Below are 20955 nucleotides of genomic sequence, written 5' to 3' on the forward strand. Positions count from 1 at the left end.
ATGTTGCCGTCTTAGTTGCGTGTTTTGGTGAACAATATACTGATGTTATTGTGATTGGGCCACACCAATCTTTTGTTGAAATACTGGTTGCTTGAATCTCTTCAGTGCGATATTGTTGCAATTCAAATGTCACTTCCGCCATGAGCTGTTCCATTGGGATGCATAGTGTGGTAAAAGTTATAGCCTGGTACTTTAAAATAATGTTTTGAAGTAAAACGTGTTTCAGATATTAGCATGTTGTCTACTTTTTGATCTTTTAAAAATTTTTGTAGCTCTAAACAGTGTTTTGACAGTCCATTCGCATTCTAGAGGATTATATTTATTTCACTGTCGGATATAATTTAGTTGTCAGCGTGACAAGAACATTCATCCACGTAGTGATTTTTTCTAACATTTGCTTTACTACTATCGCTTATTGTATCTGGAGATTTTGGAATAGTAATAGATTCAGGTGATTGATCCACTAGCACGCTAGCATAACTTCTATTGGAAACCCTTGCGATAGAAGCTTTGTCTTTTCCTTTGTCAGTTTCTTTGTTTGTAGTTGATGTTGGTTTGGGTTTTAGGGTTAGAAATTTCACCGTTTGTAGCTGCTTATAGATCGAACAACCTTTATAATTTGCAGGATGGTTTCCTTCGCATAAGACGCATTTGACTTCAATACTTCTTCCTTGGATTGGACATTGAGACGAAGAATGATTTTTTGTACATTTGATACACCTCGGATGTCTTCGACAATAACTTTTCGTGTGGCTATAGTCTTGGCAGTTACTACACTGACGAATGTCCCGTTTAGAACGAGGAGGCTCACACGTGACATGGCAATACATCAAATTCTTTATGCTGTAGATCTCCTTGTTATTTTGATGAGGCTCAAGTTCTTCAATGAAGAGAGGAAGTGGTTTTTTCGATTCTCCGTGTTTCATATTGAACACATTTAAAGCTTTATGGCCAATTTCCGCCAAAGCTGTTTTAACGTCCTCGGTGTTGACAGACGAATGCATGTTTCTCAAAATAGCTTTAAAATTTCGTTCATCTTTATGCTTGTAGGTATAAAATTCAATTATTTTTTTAGAATCGAGTTGTTTTATATAACATAAGACTCAGTGGTTTTCGCTTGGATCTTTACTTTTTCGTTGTTTAAAACTTTTAGTTCAAAATTGTTTCCTACTTGTGGGGATAAAAGATTTATGATAGGATTTATATTATTCACCCTATCTACGAATATTGGTGGAGGTTTGGGCAGCTTTTTGGCATCTTGCATCATTTCTTCAGCTTCTTCTTCTTCTATTTCTAGTACTGAAAATCTATTTACAAAACGGCTTGGATTGTCTAGCCAGCAACTATCTAATTTAGCTTGTTTTTTAGTTTGTTCAGCATTTTTTGAACGGCGAATTTTGGGACTTGAAGCAGTTCTTTTCTGACTTTCTTTTTGAACTTTGATTTTTTGTACTGAAGAGTTTTCAAGAGAATTGCTTAATATGTTTTCTTTTAAGTGAGTATTTCTTTTCGATTGAGTATGTTTTTGGAGAATTTTTTGACTGTTCTGCTCTTTGTGCACAGATGATGTAGTAGGCATTTCGTTCAGTATAATGTTTGATATATTAGCGATTGAACTTACCGACGTTGTTAGAACCACAGATAAGGCATGAGTAGAAGAAACGGTTATCTGAGTTGATGTAGAATTCAAGGTGTTAGTTATCGAGTTTGCAGTGCTTACTGTGACGCTATTTGTAATACATGTTGAAGTTGGGCAGGTATATTGGGGAGAATCCCAGCGTGAGCGTATGTGGTGAGCTTATCAGTGAGGTACGGCATTGTTCACTCCAAGAGTCAAATACACTATCTAGTTTTTGGTGTAAACAAGTGTCGTAATTTTTTTCACATGGGTTTGGGTTGTTTTCGGGATTTAGCTGTTTCTGGCTTCGTGTTGCTAATGGACTTCGTTGAACACTCATTATTTAAAATTATTACCTAATGACTACAATTTATATTGCATTACTTTCTTATTATACTACTATGGGACTCAACGTATGGTTCACCATACGCCTTTTTCCGCGTCTGGTGGCAAGTAACTGTTACTATGGCGTCGACAAAAATTACGAAAATTGTATTTGGACTTTTGTTAACACATGTTTTAACAAATAAATTAGTTTTTATTTCTATTTATTTTAATTTTCATTTGATTAAGAAAAGCATTTTTTTAGACACAATTTATTTCTGAACAGGTGAACTCATGAATAGACGAAAACTATTCGAAATTCATATTTTTATATTATTAAGATATCAAACTAAGTTGTTGGAGCAAAACAAAACATCTAACTTGACTGCTCCACACTGTATGTAGATTTTATTCATTTCGTAAATTCGCTGCACTTGCAGAGAGCAAAACGACCGTTTTGCGCTTTGTTTTACTGTTGTGTTGTTGAAGAATTGAGAGTTGGTTCCCGTTTCAGCTGACACATTTTTTACTGTGCGCGAAGTCTACGGATGTCTTTTTTAGTGAAAAGTAAATGATCAATTTTTTTGTTAATAAATTACATATTTTACATTTGTTAAAATTACATTTGTTAAAATTACAAAAATTATATACTCTAAATTCATTGTATTTAAATTATAAAATTTAAATTTCCAATTTAAAACAATTATACATTTTACATACATTTTACATTTTACATTTGGTGAAAATAATTTAATAAAAAATTAAATTTACAATTGAATTCAAACATTTCGTTTGTTTTACTATTCGAGACTAAACATTGGCGACCGTGACAGGACACGTGTCCTAGCAATAAAATGAATACCGATAATGATAACAATCCAACCAGCAATGCAAGCAATAATGCAGCTAATACGGCTAATAATGCAGTCAATTCAAGTAATAATTCTGCTCTTAATTTAAATAATTTAAAGCAGCAGCGATCAACAGTGAAAAGGAACATGACCTCGATTCGATCTAAAATAGAGAAGGAGAAGGACGAAGTAGATCCAACAATTCTGGAATGTCGACTACAAATTCTAGAATCTCATTTCAAACAATTATGCCATATTCAATCACAAATCGAACAATTAAATCCAGAAGACAATGCCAGAGCTGATTTTGAAGAGCTATTTGTTGTTTCAAAGGCGAAAATACTTAATTTGCTTAAAGAAACTCGAAGTAATACTTCATTTGAAAATAGTGTGATGAATACAACATCCAATTTCAGTGTTGCCCACAATTCTCGTTTACCATTTTTAAAATTGCCAAAATTTGACGGAAAATATGCCAACTACAATCGATTTATCGCAGCATTTAAGCATTTGGTGCACAATGACCCAACCTTATCTAATGTCGATAAATTCAATTATTTATTATCATGTCTTACAGGCCCTGCACTTGCAGTCATCGAAGCCTTTCAAATTACAGCAGAAAATTATCCAAAGGCTATGGCACGATTGAAAGAACGTTTCGGTAATAAGGTATTAATATTCTTAGACCACATTACTGAACTCTTTAATATTCCAGGAATGATTAAAGCTGATCCGGCTTCTCTACGTAAACTAATTGATACTGTTGCAGCATTAAGATCATCGTTGCTTTCATTGGGCTCAGAAGTAGAAGTTATGAATGCTATTATAATTTATATAGTCCTAAGTAAAGTTGATGCAGAAACAAAATTTGCACATGACGAAAAGCAAGAATTTGAAAAAATGCCCTCTTGGGACGAATGTTATAAGATGTTAAGTCGGCGTTGTCAATTTCTTGAAGGACGAGCTAAGTCTATAAACGCTTCCGAAAATAAATCACGAAATAATTTTAATACTGTACCAAGAAGAGTATTACAAACGCATCTCAGTGTCAAATCTGGTTGTGAATTTTGCAAGGCAGCTGACCACTTTTTAGGAAAATGCCCTTCGTTTTTAGCAACGCCAGTTTCTCAGCGCTTTGACTTTGTTAAGAAAGCAGGCTGCTGCATAAATTGTTTGACAAAAGGGCACTCCGTTACAAAATGTAAATTCGAATCACGTTGCAGAATTTGTCGTTCATCACATCATACTCATTTACACAAATTTACAAATACTTTGATTAATTCATCAATTAGTTGTCCAAGTATCGCAATTCAAGAGCAAGGACAGCTACAACAATCTAACAGCGCTGTAACATCATTATTAATTCAGTCTTCAAAAAGAGCAATTATTCCTACTGTTCTGGTATTTGTGATGGACAAGTTTGGGCTTAAGCATCCAGTGCGCGCACTTTTAGATTCCTGTTCCGAATTAAACTTTATTACAGAGGAAACAGCCAAATTATTGCATTTAAAATGGCAATACTCTACTCAAGAAGTCTTTGGTATTTCCAATTTGAAAACACATTTCAATTATAATGTATATGCAACTGTGCATTCTCGCACGTCCGATTTTGAATGGTCTTCTCAGTTTACAATTACGAAATCTATTTCCTCCGTAAACCATAGAGCCTACATTAATGTAACAAAATTTCAAATTCCTACTAATATTCAATTAGCGGATCCATTATTCGATAGACCTTGTCAAGTGGACATGCTGATTGGTGCAGAAATCTTCTTTGATTTATTACTTGATGGCAAAATTTCGTTAGGCAAAGACATGCCATATTTAATTAACACTGTTTTCGGTTGGGTAGCAGGAGGCACGCATAGTACAGACTTATGTTCTAAATCATTTGAATGCAACTTTACTCAAAAATCACACAATGAAGATACATTTCTTGAACGATTTTGGGAATTAGAAGAATACAAAATAAGCTCCCCGCAACTCAGCGCAGAGGAGAAAAATTGCGAACAGCACTACATCAAAACAGTAACAATCAGCGAAAATGGGCGAGTTCAAGTAAGATTACCTTTTAAAGTCAACCCCGATGTTTTAGGAAAATGATTTCATCTAGTTAAACAACGTTTTCTTTCACTGGAGTATAGGTTGCAACGAGATCAAGTTCTATACAAAATGTACTCAGAGTTCATGAATGAATATGTATCATTAGGGCACATGTCTAATATAAAAGCAGTAGATTTCTCGAAGCCACACTATTTCATACCACACCACTGCGTTTTAAGGCCTCAAAGTCTCACAACAAAGCTTCGAGTCGTGTTTGATGCTTCAGCAAAGACTTGCTCTAAGTATTCTCTAAACGACACACTTATGGTTGGACCGACTATTCAACAAGATTTAATAACTACGCTCATGGCATTTCGATTACATAAGTATGCATTGACAGCGGACATTGCAAAAATGTACCGCCAATTTTTGATGGACAAACGTGATAGATGGTTTCAGTTAGTGTTGTGGCGAGATAATCCTCACGCTGATTTACAGATTTTTCAATTAAATACAGTGACGTATGGAACATCATCCGCTCCGTTTCTGGCTATTCGATCGCTCTTTCACATTGCAGACATGCATATTCATAAATTTCCAATTGGTGCTTCTACGTTAAAAACAGATCTCTATGTTGATGATCTTCTCACCGGCGCTAATACTATTACTGAATTACTAAACAAAAAAATAGAAATTACAAATTTACTATCAAAGGCTGGATTACAACTCGCAAAATGGAGTTCTAATTGCGACAAAGTAGTGTCGAGCAGTGATGAAAGTTTCAATATCAAATCTAGCGCAGATCCCATCACGAAGGCTTTAGGCATGGTTTGGAAACCAAAAAGTGATTTATTCTGTTTTCAATACGAAATTCCGACTCATGACATTCATACAAAGCGATCGGTTCTATCAACTGTGGCTAAAATTTTTGATTTATTGGGACTTTTAAGTCCAATTATCGTACGATGTAAAATTCTAATTCAGGAAATTTGGATACAAAATTTGAGTTGGGATGAAACTCTGCCTCCAAAGTTACTAACATCATGGTTAAACATAAGAGATGATTTATACTTTTTAAATTCTATTAATGTACCTCGTTATGTTTTTACTGACAGTGAAATTAAGAGTGAAGTTCACGGATTTTCCGATGCTTCACAGCGTGCCTACGGTTGTTGCATTTATATACGTACAAGATTGAATGATACATGGAATGTAACTCTTTTAATTGCTAAATCAAAGGTAGCGCCGATTAAGGCACAATCCCTACCGAGACTTGAACTGTGTGCAGCCCTCTTATTAAGTAGAACATGGAATAAAGTCATGTCCAAGGTTGAACAATTCGTGAATTCAGTATATTTTTGGACAGATTCTGAGGTGGTTTTACAGTGGCTACAAATGCATTCATCTTCTCTTAATTGTTTTGTAGCAAATCGTACATCAGAAATTCAAGAAATGACCAAAAACATCAAATGGCATCACGTACCATCTAAAGACAATCCTGCAGACATTGTTTCTCGCGGTTGTAATGCTGAAGAATTACCTAAAACAATATGGTTCAGCGGACCTGCATTTTTGTATTTACATACAGATCAATGGCCATCACGTAAAATTGGTGATATTAAAGCACATCCAATAGAACTACGCAAAACACTCACATTAAAGTGCAGAAAGATTGATAATGAGAACTCAATACTTTTAGAGATAATACACAATAATTCATCTTACTATAGAATTTTACGTATATGTACTTATATTTTTCGAATGTTTAACAAAGAATGCCCTGACAAACAATTAAAGCTAACTGATATCATGCACATATCATCAAAGGAATTAGACATCACCTTTTGGAAAATCATTGCTGAAATACAACGTGTAACCTATTCACATGAGATTAATTTATTGGAACGTGGTAAGACCATAAGCAATAACTTACAAAAACTTTCTCCGTTCCTACATACAAATGTGAAAGGCAACAATGAGATAAAAATTCTTCGAGTTGGTGGAAGACTACTAAACGCAGAAATTCCCTTTGATGCTAAATTTCCAGCGTTGGTTCCGAAACATGATCGATTTGTGCAGCTTTATATTGACTTTCTACACAAAGAAAATTTACATGCTGGACCAAAGGTATTAATCGCTCTACTCCGTCAGAAATTGTGGATAATTAATGCAAGAGAAGCAGTGAGAAAGGTTGTTAGCTCATGCGTTCACTGTTTTCGGTACAAACCAAAATTATTGAATCAAATTATGGGAAACTTGCCAGCTGATCGTCTCAAGGCACAACGTCCATTTTTGATTAGTGGCATCTTTTTGCAGACCATTTTTCACATCATACCGTATACGAGGTTAAGCTCCTTATAAAACTTATGTTGCAATATTTGTTTGTTTTGCTTCGAAGGCATGTCATATCGAAGTAGTCACCGAATTATCAACTAATGCATTTCTTCTTTGTCTCAAAAGATTTATTGCTAGAAGAGGTGTTCCACAACGGCTATATTGCGATAATGCAACAAATTTTGTTGGCGCACAGAAGAAATTAAGAGATTTTGCTAGTAAATTTTTTCAGCAGAAGTCAATTAATGAAATAATGACTTTCTGCGGTAAGTCTAATTTCGAATTTTGTTTTATTCCTCCTAGAGCTCCACACTTCGGTGGCCTTTGGGAGGCTGCTGTCAAATCAACCAAACTACTATTGGTGAAAAATGTTGCTGAAGCTAATCTAACGTTAGAAGAGTTTAATACACTAATAATTGAAATAGAAGCAATATTAAATTCTCGGCCTATTTGCGCAAACTCTGATGATCCCAACGACGGAGAAGCCTTAACTCCAGCACATTTGTTAATAGGTTCATCATTACATATTTAAAACGTCGTTTTTGGGAAATCTGGAAACGCGATTATATTCTATTTTTACAACAGCGAGCTAAATGGTTCAGTCCTGAACCCAATGTTAAACTTGGACAAATAGTAATCGTGCATGAAGATAATTTGCCTCCTCAAAGGTGGGTGTTAGCGCGTATAACCCAGATTCATCCAGGCACTGACGGAAAGGTTCGCGTAGTTGACGTATCTACACCACAGCGTACATTTAAACGTCCAATTCAGAAAATTGCTCCTTTACCGTGTGATACTTGTTGAAACTATAGCATTCAACAGGGGGGAGTATGTTGGAGCAAAACAAAACATCTAACTTGACTGCTCCACCCTGTATGTAGATTTTATTTATTTCGTAAATTCGCTGCACTTGCAGAGAGCAAAACGACCGTTTTGCGCTTTGTTTTACTGTTGTGTTGTTGAAGAATTGAGAGTTGGTTCCCGTTTCAGCTGACACATTTTTTACTGTGCGCGAAGTCTACGGATGTCTTTTTTAGTGAAAAGTAAATGATCAATTTTTTTGTTAATAAATTACATATTTTACATTTGTTAAAATTACATTTGTTAAAATTACAAAAATTATATACTCTAAATTCATTGTATTTAAATTATAAAATTTAAATTTCCAATTTAAAACAATTATACATTTTACATACATTTTACATTTTACATTTGGTGAAAATAATTTAATAAAAAATTAAATTTACAATTGAATTCAAACATTTCGTTTGTTTTACTATTCGAGACTAAACATAAGTAACAAACATAAAAAACATTAAATTAATTATTTTCATATATTTTTAAAAAATATTCAAACCTAGTCGTGTGGTGTACCACACTGAGGTACGAAATGAGTTAAAGTAATTCAAATATTTTTAGTTATTTCTACTATTATATACTATTAACAAAGGATCACTCTGGAAGGCTAATCAGGCTATAAAATCACCCGTTGAAGCAATACCTCCGTTAAGAAACTCTAGCGGTAAATGAGCTCGTAACGACAAAGAAAAATCTAATGTATTTACTAATCATCTAATTCGAAATGCCTTTAAGATTTACCAACTCAATTTTTCAACAATAATATTATCAACTAACAAATTTCCGAGGTCACCATCGCAGATAAACCTATAAGCTTGCTGCCTTGCCTGTCAAAATTGTTTGAGATAGTTTGAGAAAAATTTTATAAACTTTATTACTGAATCTTAACGGGCGCCCGTATTCGGGGTCGTTGTTTTGATTCTCAGTCATGTTAGATAAATTGATTCATGTTTATTCATGTTAAACTTGAAAAAGTAATAGTGGTGGTTTTCCGTTGCCTTCTACCGCTCTGCACATACCATTTAAATCGATATCACTGCGCTATCTGTTAATTCATGTATAACCATACCAGTTGTCTCAATCTCCGCCTATACGTGATACTGAGAATCTAGCTGCCATTCCCCAGCGCTATCTACAACCTTTTATCGATACTACTTTCGGAAAGCTTACAGTGGGGGTTTGTTACAAAGTTTACCATCTCCTGGCTGTTTGGTAAGCGGGGGATATTTCATTTCCCTCCTACCACCCATTACTGGGAGGCTTTCACTATCCACCACCTGCGACACACCCTGTACGGGTTACAGCCTTCCCCGAGAAATTCATTTACTATTTTTTTATTCATTTACTATTTTTTATTAAGTTTTGTTTTTAACTGGAATATAAATAATTGAATAAATAAACTACAAAATATCAAATAATTCTTATACTACGTTTATATTGTGAGGTTAAGAGAATAAGAATTAGGTAATCTGCATTTTTAATTTCCACTGTTCACATTATACATTGGAGATTAATATTGATGTTCCTCTTATGTTTTGTTAAGTGTGTTTGATAAATTTCTGTAAATAAAGCATTTAATTACAGCTTTGTTCAAAAAAATTGTAATATAAATTTATTATATACTTTTATTACAACATTTTAACAAATTTTAACAAATTTAATAGAACTTCACTCACTTTAGCTTTTTCAAATTAACAATGTTCGTTTTAAATAAATTTTGACTTCTCTCTTACAATTCTTCTAATATCATAAAAAAATCTACAATATGAAGACATTTGCAGAATTATATATTGAAGATAATTTCGTAAATAACATAAATTATCAGTTTGACTATTTAGCGCGAGCTCTTATGCAAAAGTAGATATTTTTCCAAAATATGTAGAGCTGTTATGAAAAAGGATAATTCGATCATAAAAAAAAATTTAATTTCCCTCACCAAATAAAGAAACTCGTTTAAATAGTCTCAAAATTCATTCGCGTGAAATTAATTTGATTCGCTGCATTAATTTGCGTAAAATAGCTAAACTTATACCGGGAGCTTCTAGTACAGAAGTTAAAGGTGTTTGCATAGAAGCTAGTATGTACGCAATGCGTGAGCGTCATGCGCATGTTACTCAAGAAGATTTTGAAATGGCTGTCGCTAAAGTTATGCAGAAGGATTCAGAGAAGAACATGTCAATTAAGAAATTATGGAAGTAAATTTTAGAACTTTTATATATTTACACAGCGAGTATCATGAAATGTTTATTGATTTGTAGTTGAATTATTTCTTGGATCTTCACAATTAAAAATTAAAAACTTTAATAACGTTGTTTGTATTTGCTAATTTTAAAAATGAAAAATTTCGCATCATGCCACAGTAAAAATCTATGGGAAGGTTGAATTTGTCTCGGACTTACTCAGCATCAACTAACCATTGCCACTAAATACTTAAAGTAGGATAAAGTAGGATCCAAAATAAATCAAAAGACATATTGGCTACAACAACAAAATGTTTAGAGAAGTTGCATAAATTAGAGTAGTGATTCTCGACTCAACGCATGCCATAAACCAAAAAAATGTATTTTACAAACAAAATGTTAAAAGCAACCAGTGCAAAGAGAAGTATCAATATTTTTCAGACAAATAGTATTAGGCCTTTTCAGTGGCTCGCAAATAAGGCAAAAAATGCATGCTGGCCTATGTTGGCCACGCGAGTCATTGGCATCACTGTTGCAATCTGTCAAATATTTTGTTTTCACAAACAGCAAATCTTGTTTATGTGCATAAAAATCAAGTATAGTATGTTTTTATAAAAATACTATACAATTAAAATGAATACGGAATTAAAAGGAATAGTAAGAATATTTGAAATATAAAAATAAAACAATGAGATAAGTAAACTTTTGTAGGTACTCTCGATGCGGGGTAAAAAATGCAACGTTTTGCAACCCCCGAGGCTATTAATTAATATATTTATTGTGGTTTTTTAAATAGAAAATTTTGTTTTACATTTATATGTTAGATGTAGTTTAGTTCAATAAGCAACAATATTTCAATGTGTAAATATTTTGTAATTTATTTATTAATAGCATAAATTAACGTGTAAGGTTTGTTTTAAGATTGAAATATTATAATGTTCTTACTCTAAAATAAAAATACTATACAACTACTACTAGAAACTTACTTGAACTTAAAATATTTTACATAAAAGTAAAATAAATAGTACAAATTTAAATATGAATTAAAGAAATTCTAAACTTAAACATATATATTACATGAAATGAATATAACATATTTTTAATTAAAATAAAAATATTTTATCAACTTATTTCTTATCATTAATAAATTATTTTAACTTACCATATACATAACTTTTTTGTAAAATTCATATAAATATGTTTACATATTATGCATAAGTTTTTTAAGTAATTTAAATTTATTTTCTTCCAATTTCAATTTTCTTTCCTTTAATTTCAATTCATGATCCCATTTCATTTTTATTTTTTCCTTTAATTCATTCATAGTTTCTTTAAAAATTTTATTTTCTCTTTCCCTATCATTTTCTTAGCAAATAACTTGTTTTCATAATATTCATGATGCACAGATTTTCTTTTGCGGTTGAATAATAAAATTGAAGGTTATGGCAATTCCTGCATTGACAATTCCTGCACTGGTGATTCCTGCGTTGACGATCCTTTCGTTGGCGATTCTTGCGTTGGCAATTCATGCGTTGGCGATTCCTGCATTGATGATTCATACATTGACGATTCATGCTTTGGCGATAGCTCAGCATGTGTTTGTACAATCACTGTCAAACCCTAACGTCGCTGTGTAATTATTTGAAATAATTGGTTTATCACCAAATATTTCGTTCTTCAACACCATGTAGGGTGTTGGCCGCTTTAAATACACTTAAAAGTGTGCGCATTTTTCCTTCTAAGCAGACTGAAGTAAAGTTATCCTAAAAAAATATATTTTATATCAATATAATTTTAATTTGAAATGATTACTGAAGTTATATGATACTTACTGCAATTCCATGTGCTGTAATATCCTCAAGCTCATGTTGGTATCCAAGTCTTTTTTTTTTGTTTCCAAAAACTCTTGCTTTTGTATCAAGTAGCACTCTACATTGCTCAATCTTTTGCGTTTTTATTATTTCTTCGTTACTTTTCAAGATTTTTACACATTTTTGAATTTTTGAATTTTTTTTGAATTTTTGACATATGGACTGCAATATTCGTTGGAATTTCCAATAAATGTTCACAATAGTTCGTTTATTGCGTTGGTAACACTTTTTTTTTTACTGGTCGATATTGTTGTTGTTTTGTGTACATTTCGGCCAGTATAGGCCAGGATAGGCCAGCAACTTGGTGTTCTTTGCCGTACTTGCGAGCCACCGAAAAGGCCTATTGTTAAAGTAAAAAATTCAATATTTTATAGGCCAGCAGTTCTAATCGCGAGCAGCTGAGTAACACTGGCTTAAAGTATGACACCATTATTTTGAAGTTATTTAGGCCATCATCATTCAGAGTTAACTGTCACAAAGTATATTTAAATTTATACAAAATAAAAAATTCAGAAAATAATTGTGTTGAATAAATCGAATTTTATTTTATTTATTAATGAATTACTAAAACCGTATTTACAACCATTATACTGTAACGACACAAATTTACAATTTACGACAAAAATAAAATCTGTGTGTCAACTAACTACTACCTCTATACATAATATAGATAAAAATAACTCACGTGAAGAAAACTGAAGTGGATTTAGCTAAAAAAAATATGAAATTGAATTAAAATGTTTATTTAAAAATCACATGGACATTACCTGCGATCCTCGGTTCCAACGTGCCGCGGGTATCGATACATGCAATGTGCAGAACCTAAAATATACGAAAAAAAATGAATTTTTTTTGTTACAAATTTTATGAATGGAAAACTTGTAAAGGAATTCTAAACACAACAACAAATGAACAATTATTAGAGAAAACACGTTTAATTATTAAACAAATATCTATTTAAAAAAAATATATAAATAAAATAAAACACAAAATAATTTAACACTCATGTTTGTACAATTTTATTTTTTATTTACGTAAACAAAACAAACTCCGACAATAACTAAGCACGCTGTTCAATAAGTCGTTTCTTATTGAAACTGAATCGACACTTGAATCGATTCAGTGTTGCTTATGTTTAAGAATCTGGCACTTGAACCAGTTGCTATTGCAAAATCTGAATTTGGCACTTAAACCAACTTCAGATGGATTCAAACAATATTTTTGAGCAACTAGGCACTTGAACCTATTTGCAGTTGAGTTTTAATAAGCACTTGAACTAATTAAAATGCAAGGGCTGTTTTGTATTGAATGATAAATTTATTAGAAAATGTTGAGGTTTTATACACATTTGGCAAGGTGTTGATGCATACAATTCCTACAATAATGCTCTATACCTTAAGCTGCATTAAAGTAGCGATTAGATATCGCTCAGCTTAGTCGTGGGAACGGTCACAGTTCTCATGGAAATTCTATGCATTGACAAATAAAAATATTACTTGCGTAATTTCCTTAGCAACCTGGTATATGCTTATAAACTTATTTTCTTTTAACCTTGAACTAAGTCCATATACTAGCTTGCTTTACAAACATAATTATTATTTAATAAGTACAATACTGACCTTGCACAAGCAAATTTTAATTTCTCATAATGTTCTATATTAAAGAATTGCACATGCTAAATGCATGGCTTATCTGCAGTTTCATATGATGAGCAAAGTGTGCTCGTGTGATATACAACTGTTGTTGTTGTTGTGATAAATTTTGATATCTTAACCCACCGTTCAAGGCTAAGATATCAAGTCATTAACATTATGAGAATAAAAATTTGCTTTGACAACAAACCAAAAATAATAGAATAAATCTTAAAATACAAGATTTGTCGATCTTAGGCTGATCATTATTATGTCCAAATTGGACATTCTGCCCCCGATTGACGCCAGTCAATCCTATGCTGCTACTTCGAACTCGGACATTGCATGTTGCTCTTGAACTCGTCTTCGTGGTTGTGGGTGGGGTGTACCAATCCTGTGACTGTGTATTTCTTCTGAATAAATATCGACCGATTATGCTGCAGAATATGAGCACGCTGAGACCAAGTGATATATATTCCACAATGAAATGGTGTTGGTGCTGCGATAGTGTATTGTTCGGCAGTTCTTCCTGAGACCTTATCATATTTAATATGCTGATGTTTTTCAACTTTAGAGATGATTGCCGAGGAATCGCTGTCCCTATTGGGCTTGAATGGAAGCTTGTGTTTGAATATTTTAAGCGAGTAGTCATTGTGTAATGGCTTTTTATTGTTGCCGTATGATGTGAGAGTATGCACCCTGGTGGGAGCTCAAGTAAACCTGTATTTTGCAATTTTACCTGAGAATGCTCATTGGCACATACTGCGTTTAGCTTTACAGGGTTTCTTGCGACGAACATCCATTGATTTTGTGCAACAGCCTGGATCCATAAGGTATTACTTGTGAAACTTTGCCAAGTGCAAGATGATGTACTATTATTAAATAGATTTACTTCGCAAGCGCACTTGCCTGATTCAAGAGAATATATTTCTTGTGTATCTGAACAGATGAAGACATCATTTTTTGAAGACACACATTGTGCCAACTGTATTTCTGAAATCGGAAAGTATCCATTCCTATGAGTATTGAATGCCATCATAGACGTACATGGTGTGATTGTCACGTATTCTCCGTTTATGATCCCTGGAACGGGAATAACAACGAATAAATCAAAGGACTGATCATTGATTAGTGGTAGAGTTATTTGAAACAACATTTTAGTATCAAATAAACCACTGCTGACTGTCATAAGAGAATATAGCTCAGAAATGTTGCTCATGTTAACCGGCAACTGCATTGTTGACCTGAGATGTTCCCTCATTGTAGTAACCTCATTCATGAGTTGCTTTGGCGTCAGGAGAAGTGGACTGATTTTTCCATGATTTGTGTCGGTCAACACTCCTAAAAATGCTGATTCGTAAAATTGAATACTTGTTGTTACACTTAATAGTTGAGTTGAAATCGCAGTGAAAAGTTGGTGGAGTTTTAAATTATAAATTTCCTTGTCCTCTTCTAACATTTTTGCCTTTACATCGTTCAATCGCTCGACTGTTAATTCAAAGGTTGTTTGATACTGCTGCTGATTTCGTTTCATGATATTTAGAGTAGAATCTAAAATTGAAGTTTGGTTTTTTAGAAGGTTAAGCAAATGTTTGTCGTCATTTTTTAGTTGTTGAATCGTCTGCGCCATATTTTTAGCGTATTCTGAGTCCAAAACGCCGAATACTGCATTCGCAATGTTACCCACTAAATCGATTGCGCCTCTCTTCTTTCTTTTGTTAATCTGCATTATGTTTGCATATAACAATTCATTTCTCGCTGCCTTGAACTGTTCAACTAACGTCCAGCAGTGATTATATCCATTCATCAACTTACACACGTTCGCTAAGGATTCGGTTCCATTTTCAATAAATTCAAACTCCTGCTGCAATGGACTTAAGTCATAATATGCTATGATTTTCCATTCTGCTTGTGATCTTTTGATGACTCCTTTGTGTTCGAAATGAATGCCTGGTGTGTTATTAAATGATTTTATCGTGATACCTAACCCTGATATCAGTGGTATCCATAATAGTACCAGCAATGCAATGGCTAGCAAGTTGATGTTGAGTTTTGCTCGTTTTTTAGGCTTTTCTGCATCACATCTATCAAGTTGCATCATGGGGGTTGAACAATCTTCCGACAATAATGGTGGTAGCCGATGTATTGGACGCTTCCAAATCCCGTTTTTCGTTTTGACATCTACAACTCTGATTCTTCCATCATTACCGGAATAGCAATTGATGATTCTGCCCAGAGGCCATTGAAGCGGAGGAGCGTTGTCTTCTTGAATGATTACCAGCATTCCTTCTTTGACGTCACTGTAGCTAATTAAGATACTCCTTTGACCATCTTGACCAGAACTCGTTTTTTAGATGATTCACCAGCTTCCACCTGGTTAAAAGCGATTGTTTGGTTGTAGTTTCTGACCTACTTGGATGGGCTGTTAGCTGTTCTCCTATTAAGAAGTGTCCTGGTGTGAGGGCAGCCGGGTCATTTGGGTCTGATGACAACGGTGTTATTGGTCTGGAGTTTAGCATACTTTCAATTTAGGTTACCACTGTTTCCAATTCCTCGTAAGTGAGTGACACGTTGCCAATAGTTCGCATCAATAGATATTTAGCTGATTTGACAGCAGCTTCCCATAATCCTCCGAAATGTGGTGCTCTCGGAGGTATAAAATGAAAAACAATTCCTTGAGCTGAGCAGGATCTTATTATGTTGTTTTGAGCATTTGTGCTGCGAATGCTTTCAGCTAACTTGTTCATTTGATTTTTAGCGCCCACAAAATTAGTCGCGTTGTCACAATATAAGTTCTGACATCGACCTCTTCTTGACGTAAACCGGTTCAAAGCGCCTAAGAATGCATCTGTAGTGAGATCACTAACAACTTCCAAATGTACTGCCTTCGTGGAGAAGCAGCAAAACACTGCGATGTATGCTTTGCGTGGTCTTTTGCCTCTAATTTTGTGGTGTATCCATATGGGACCACAGAAGTCCACACCTGCGTTGAAAAAAGGTCTTTGAGCTTGGACTCTGTCAGCTGGTAGATTGCCCATGATTTGTTTGAACATGTGTGGGCGTACTCGAGTGCATTGTACACAATGTTGCACAATGGATCGAGCCATAATCTTGCCTTTTATTGGCCAAAATCGCTGCCTGCCCTGGGCTAAATTTGTTTGCGGTCCCCAGTGAAGTCCCTTCTCATGTAAATGTTTCATTATGAGCTTAGCTATTGGATCGTTATATGGCAGCAGCATGGGGTGTTTGGCATCGTAGGTAAGACGCCACTATCGTCGATAAATGGAGAAAGTCCGTGGAGACTACTGCTTCCCTTCAAATCCCTTTTCTTTAAGAGTTGATGTCGTTCTTCATTGAAATCACTTAGCTGTATGGCTTTTATAATTATGAGTAATGACTCATCCAGTTCTAATGGTGTCAAATTGATGTCGTTGTGTTTGCTCTTATTATGTAACCCTTTGATGAATCTCAACACATAGCCAAGAATTCGTTGCAACCTAATGAATGAGTTTCCATGCCTTATCGTATAAATCATTTTGATTAGTTCATCATCATGTGAAATTGTAAGCACATGTACCTTCCTTTTGACTTCCGCTTGTATATGGTCGGATGTTATCAATTCCTGACGGAATGGTTGGGGCCAGCATTCTTGATTTCCATGAAGGAAAAGTGGCCCATAAAACCACATTGCATTCTTCTGAATGTAAATTGGATCTACACCTCTGGATAATATTTATTTATTATTAATCAGCTGGATTTTGTTTAGTATTGACATGCCTCCACTATTCCTTTAGTGTTAATTGCTGAATCTTACTGATACGATGAGCAACGAAGGTTTGGAATGTTGATGGTTCTGAATTGATCCAATGCAGTGTTATCTCAGAATCAGTCCACATATATATCGGATGATGTTCATATTCCAAATCCTTTCTTACCTTTACTACCAATTGTGCTCCTAGTAAAGCCGCACATAACTCAAGTCTTGGTATTGTCTGCGTTTTTAGTGGAGCGACGCGTGATTTTGAACAAAGTAACTGAACTGAGATAGTTCGATCAGTCATTTCGGCTCTGATGTAAATGGCAGCTCCATAGGCCCTTTCGGAGGCAACAGTAAATACATGAATCTGAGTATTCCTTGGTTGTTTATGATGAAATATATGTCGTGGAATCTTTACATTATTTACTTCACATAAGCTCTGACGAAAATGGGTCCATTGAGTATGCATTTCAGCAGGCAAAGCTTCATCCCACGAAAGTTTTAACTGCCACAATTTTTGAACAAATATTTTCGCCTTCACTACTACGGGAGCCATTAATCCAAGTGGATCAAAAATGTGCGCCAACTCGGAACTTACGGTCCTGTTTGTTATTTTGCTGTGTGTAGGTCCGTTAGTTTTTATTGAAAATTGATCAGATTTTGGTAGCCAGATAAGGCCTAGAGTTTTTACTGTCTTATGTGACTCACTGCTGACATCGAGATCCACTTCTTGATCTTCTGGAGCGAGTCCTTGAAGTAATTAGGAATTATTTGCGCACCACTTGCGAGGTTTGAAACCAGCTGTCGCCAATATTTTAATAAGTTGATCCTTTGTTGCAATTGCCTCCATGAGACTGTCTGAGCCACTTAAACCGTCATCGACATAAAAATCCTTGCTGAGGGTAGCGGAACCAAGCGGAAATTTAACGGCATGCTCTCTAGCCAGGGTTTGTAGACACTTAGTTGCCAGATACGGCACTGCTCTTGTGCCATACGTTACCGTTTTTAATTTGTAATAGCACAAGTTTTCTTCTGGTGACTCTCGCCAGATAATGATTTGAAGATATTCATCTCGTGGATCAATTAGTATCTGCCGATACATCTTTTCAATATCTGTTGTAAAAACGAAGCGTGGTTTCCTGAAACGCAGTAAAATGGATGAGAGTTCGTTCTGCACGACTGGACCATTATGCATGATATCATTGAGTGAGACTCCGGTTGATGTTCTTGCAGATGCATCAAACACCACTCGAAGCTTTGTTGTAGTACTATCTGCCTTGATTACACAATGGTGTGGCAAAATGTAATGTGGATGCATTATATCATCCTGATTGATTTTTTCCATGTGGCCGAGATGTTCGTACTCTCGCATGAAGTCAACGTACACCTTCTTTAATTCAGAATTCTTCAACAGCCGACGTTCAAGACTAAAAAACCGATTCATCGACATCTGCATGGATTCACCAAGAACAGTTGTATCCTCCTTAAATGGTAGTTTCAAGACAAATCGCCCTTCATGATTGTGGTGAGTATTTTGAGCAAAAGATTCTTCACATTTCTTTTCTGCATCAGTGAATTTGTCATCCGTTTGATTGATTTCCTCCAATTGCCAGAATTTAGTAAGTATATTATCCAATGATTCGTCATCAGCTTCGCTGCACATGCCACAGGTAAGTAACTTTTGATTACCGTTGCTAACTTTGCCACTGCATATCCATCCGAAAACCGTGTTCTGAAGTGTAGGTAGACCCTCACCTATTTTGATTTGACCAATCGATAAAAAGCTGTGATAGAATTCTGCTACAATTAATAAGTCAATTTGATTTGGATTCGCGAAGTCTGAATCAGCCAATTTTATATTCTGAGGAATTGACCAACCAGAAGTGTCCAGACACTGTGTTGGTTGGGCTGAGATAATTCGAGGCATCACGAATGCGTTGATATTTACATTGAAATCATTAATTCGAGACTGAATTTTTGTTGTCACACTGTATTTTGTGTCCCTTTTGCTTCTACCAATTCCTTCTATCCATAACGGTGATGAGTGTAACTGCAATTTTAATTTTCTTGCCAGTTTTTCTGTGATTAAGTTTATTTGTGATCCAGAATCGAGTATTGCTCTGCACTCAATGAAATCACCATCAAACGTAGCTATTTTCATATTAACTGTACTAAGAAGAACGTATCCCTTATTTTGTGTTAATGCTGTGATTACAGTAGAAGGTTGATGACCGGGTTTCTCAACCAATGAATCTGATTTGACATTGATCGATTTGTGTGTTGTCTTGGAAGACTCTGATAAGTGCAACAACGAATTGTGGTTCTTGCTGCACTTGTTGCACCGGGAACTTTTGCATTCTGCTGCCCTATGGCTTGTACGTAAGCAGTTTAAGCACAGTCTAAGATTTTGTACTGTCTTGATACGACCTTGTGGTGTTGATTGCAAGAATGTTGCAATAATATATCGAATGTGATCCATTATTACGGTTCTTACAGGTTGATATATTTGCCTTTCCCATAGTTGTGGCAAGGGTTTTTGCTGAGCATGGCTTCTCCCTATGGCCAGTCGCCTCTAAGGACTGGAATCGTGATTCCAGGAAAATCATGAACTCCTTAATCGACTGAATTTCTCTTGGATGAGTCAGCGACTGTTCATACAAAATGCGAGTCTGCTTATCTAGTTTGAGGAGCAAACTATGAAGCAATAGCGGCGACCATGAATCAGTTTCGAGTCCCACATTCTTCAGTGCCAGCAATCCTTCAAAAGTAACATCATGTAGTGTCCTTATTTCTGTCGCTGAAGGATTGGTTGATATTATTGGTTGATTTAGAATTCTTTGAATGATTGTTGCTACAATAATTCTTTTGTTGTGATATCGTACTTGTAGCAAATTCCATGCAGTTTGATAATTCTCGTTGGTTATTGACAGGTGTCGGACTAAACCTTCTGCTTCTCCTGTTAAACTACATTTGAGATACCACATTTTCTGAGCGTTAGAAAGCTGCTGCTTGTGAATCATTTCGGTGAACAAATCGTAGAATTGACACCACTTCAAATAATCGCCATCGATGTTTGGTATTGTTACCTTAGGCAGTGATATCCCAGCGCTGTCTGGTTTACTGATTCCTTGTTGTAATTGTTCATTATTTGCTTTCATTGAAGCTAACGAAATTAAAGTTGACTGAACCAATTCTTCTATTTCGAGATACTCTATATCCCATTGTAGTCGGATTGTTGGTGTACTCCCAAATTTCAAAATTAATGGCTTCAATCTCATTCCATAGCTTCTCAATTCTTGCCATATTCACTTCATAAAAGGATTTCATCTGAACGCCTGTTTGACGATTGATGCCTGCTATGAGTCGCTTCAGTGATACACAAATTGCACCTTGCTTGTGTATCATTCGTGTTATACTCGTGCTATATTGTCCTTCCTTCGGTGATGGCATCGGTTGACGTGCTGTCGTTGCTGAGTCCTTTGAGGAAG

General features: G+C 34.9%; 4 protein-coding genes across 4 annotated transcripts; 2 read left to right on the top strand and 2 right to left on the bottom strand.

Moving 5' to 3' along the window:
- Positions 1 to 2796: 2796 nt before the first annotated feature.
- On the top strand, positions 2797 to 4896 carry LOC119665701. Its single transcript, XM_038074936.1, has one exon. It carries the CDS (start codon positions 2797 to 2799, stop codon positions 4894 to 4896), a length of 2100 nt encoding a protein of 699 aa, XP_037930864.1.
- Positions 4897 to 4965: 69 nt separating this feature from the next.
- LOC119665702 lies at positions 4966 to 10227 on the top strand. Its single transcript, XM_038074937.1, has 3 exons — positions 4966 to 6963; positions 7235 to 7682; positions 9974 to 10227. The coding sequence occupies exons 1-3, from the start codon at positions 4966 to 4968 to the stop codon at positions 10225 to 10227; spliced, it is 2700 nt and encodes an 899-aa protein (XP_037930865.1).
- Positions 10228 to 16238: 6011 nt separating this feature from the next.
- On the bottom strand, positions 16239 to 16910 carry LOC119665703. Its single transcript, XM_038074938.1, has one exon. The coding sequence runs from the start codon at positions 16908 to 16910 to the stop codon at positions 16239 to 16241; it is 672 nt and encodes a 223-aa protein (XP_037930866.1).
- Positions 16911 to 18227: 1317 nt separating this feature from the next.
- Positions 18228 to 19946, bottom strand: LOC119665704. Its single transcript, XM_038074939.1, has one exon. The coding sequence runs from the start codon at positions 19944 to 19946 to the stop codon at positions 18228 to 18230; it is 1719 nt and encodes a 572-aa protein (XP_037930867.1).
- Between the last annotated feature and the right edge of the window lie 1009 nt (positions 19947 to 20955).

The sequence above is a fragment of the Teleopsis dalmanni genome, chromosome 1 (assembly GCF_002237135.1).
Source record: "Teleopsis dalmanni isolate 2A chromosome 1, ASM223713v2, whole genome shotgun sequence".
Lineage (NCBI taxonomy): Eukaryota > Metazoa > Arthropoda > Insecta > Diptera > Diopsidae > Teleopsis > Teleopsis dalmanni.

Coding starts and splice junctions, on each gene's coding strand:
- LOC119665702 (XM_038074937.1), top strand. CDS start 4,966: ATGTACTCAGAGTTCATGAATGAATATGTATCATTAGGGCACATGTCT. Junction 6,964..7,234: donor ATTTACATGCTGGACCAAAG/GTATTAATCGCT, acceptor TTTGCTTCGAAG/GCATGTCATATCGAAGTAGT. Junction 7,683..9,973: donor TCCAGCACATTTGTTAATAG/GTTCATCATTAC, acceptor CACCAAATAAAG/AAACTCGTTTAAATAGTCTC.
- LOC119665703 (XM_038074938.1), bottom strand. CDS start 16,910: ATGAAACATTTACATGAGAAGGGACTTCACTGGGGACCGCAAACAAAT.
- LOC119665701 (XM_038074936.1), top strand. CDS start 2,797: ATGAATACCGATAATGATAACAATCCAACCAGCAATGCAAGCAATAAT.
- LOC119665704 (XM_038074939.1), bottom strand. CDS start 19,946: ATGGATCACATTCGATATATTATTGCAACATTCTTGCAATCAACACCA.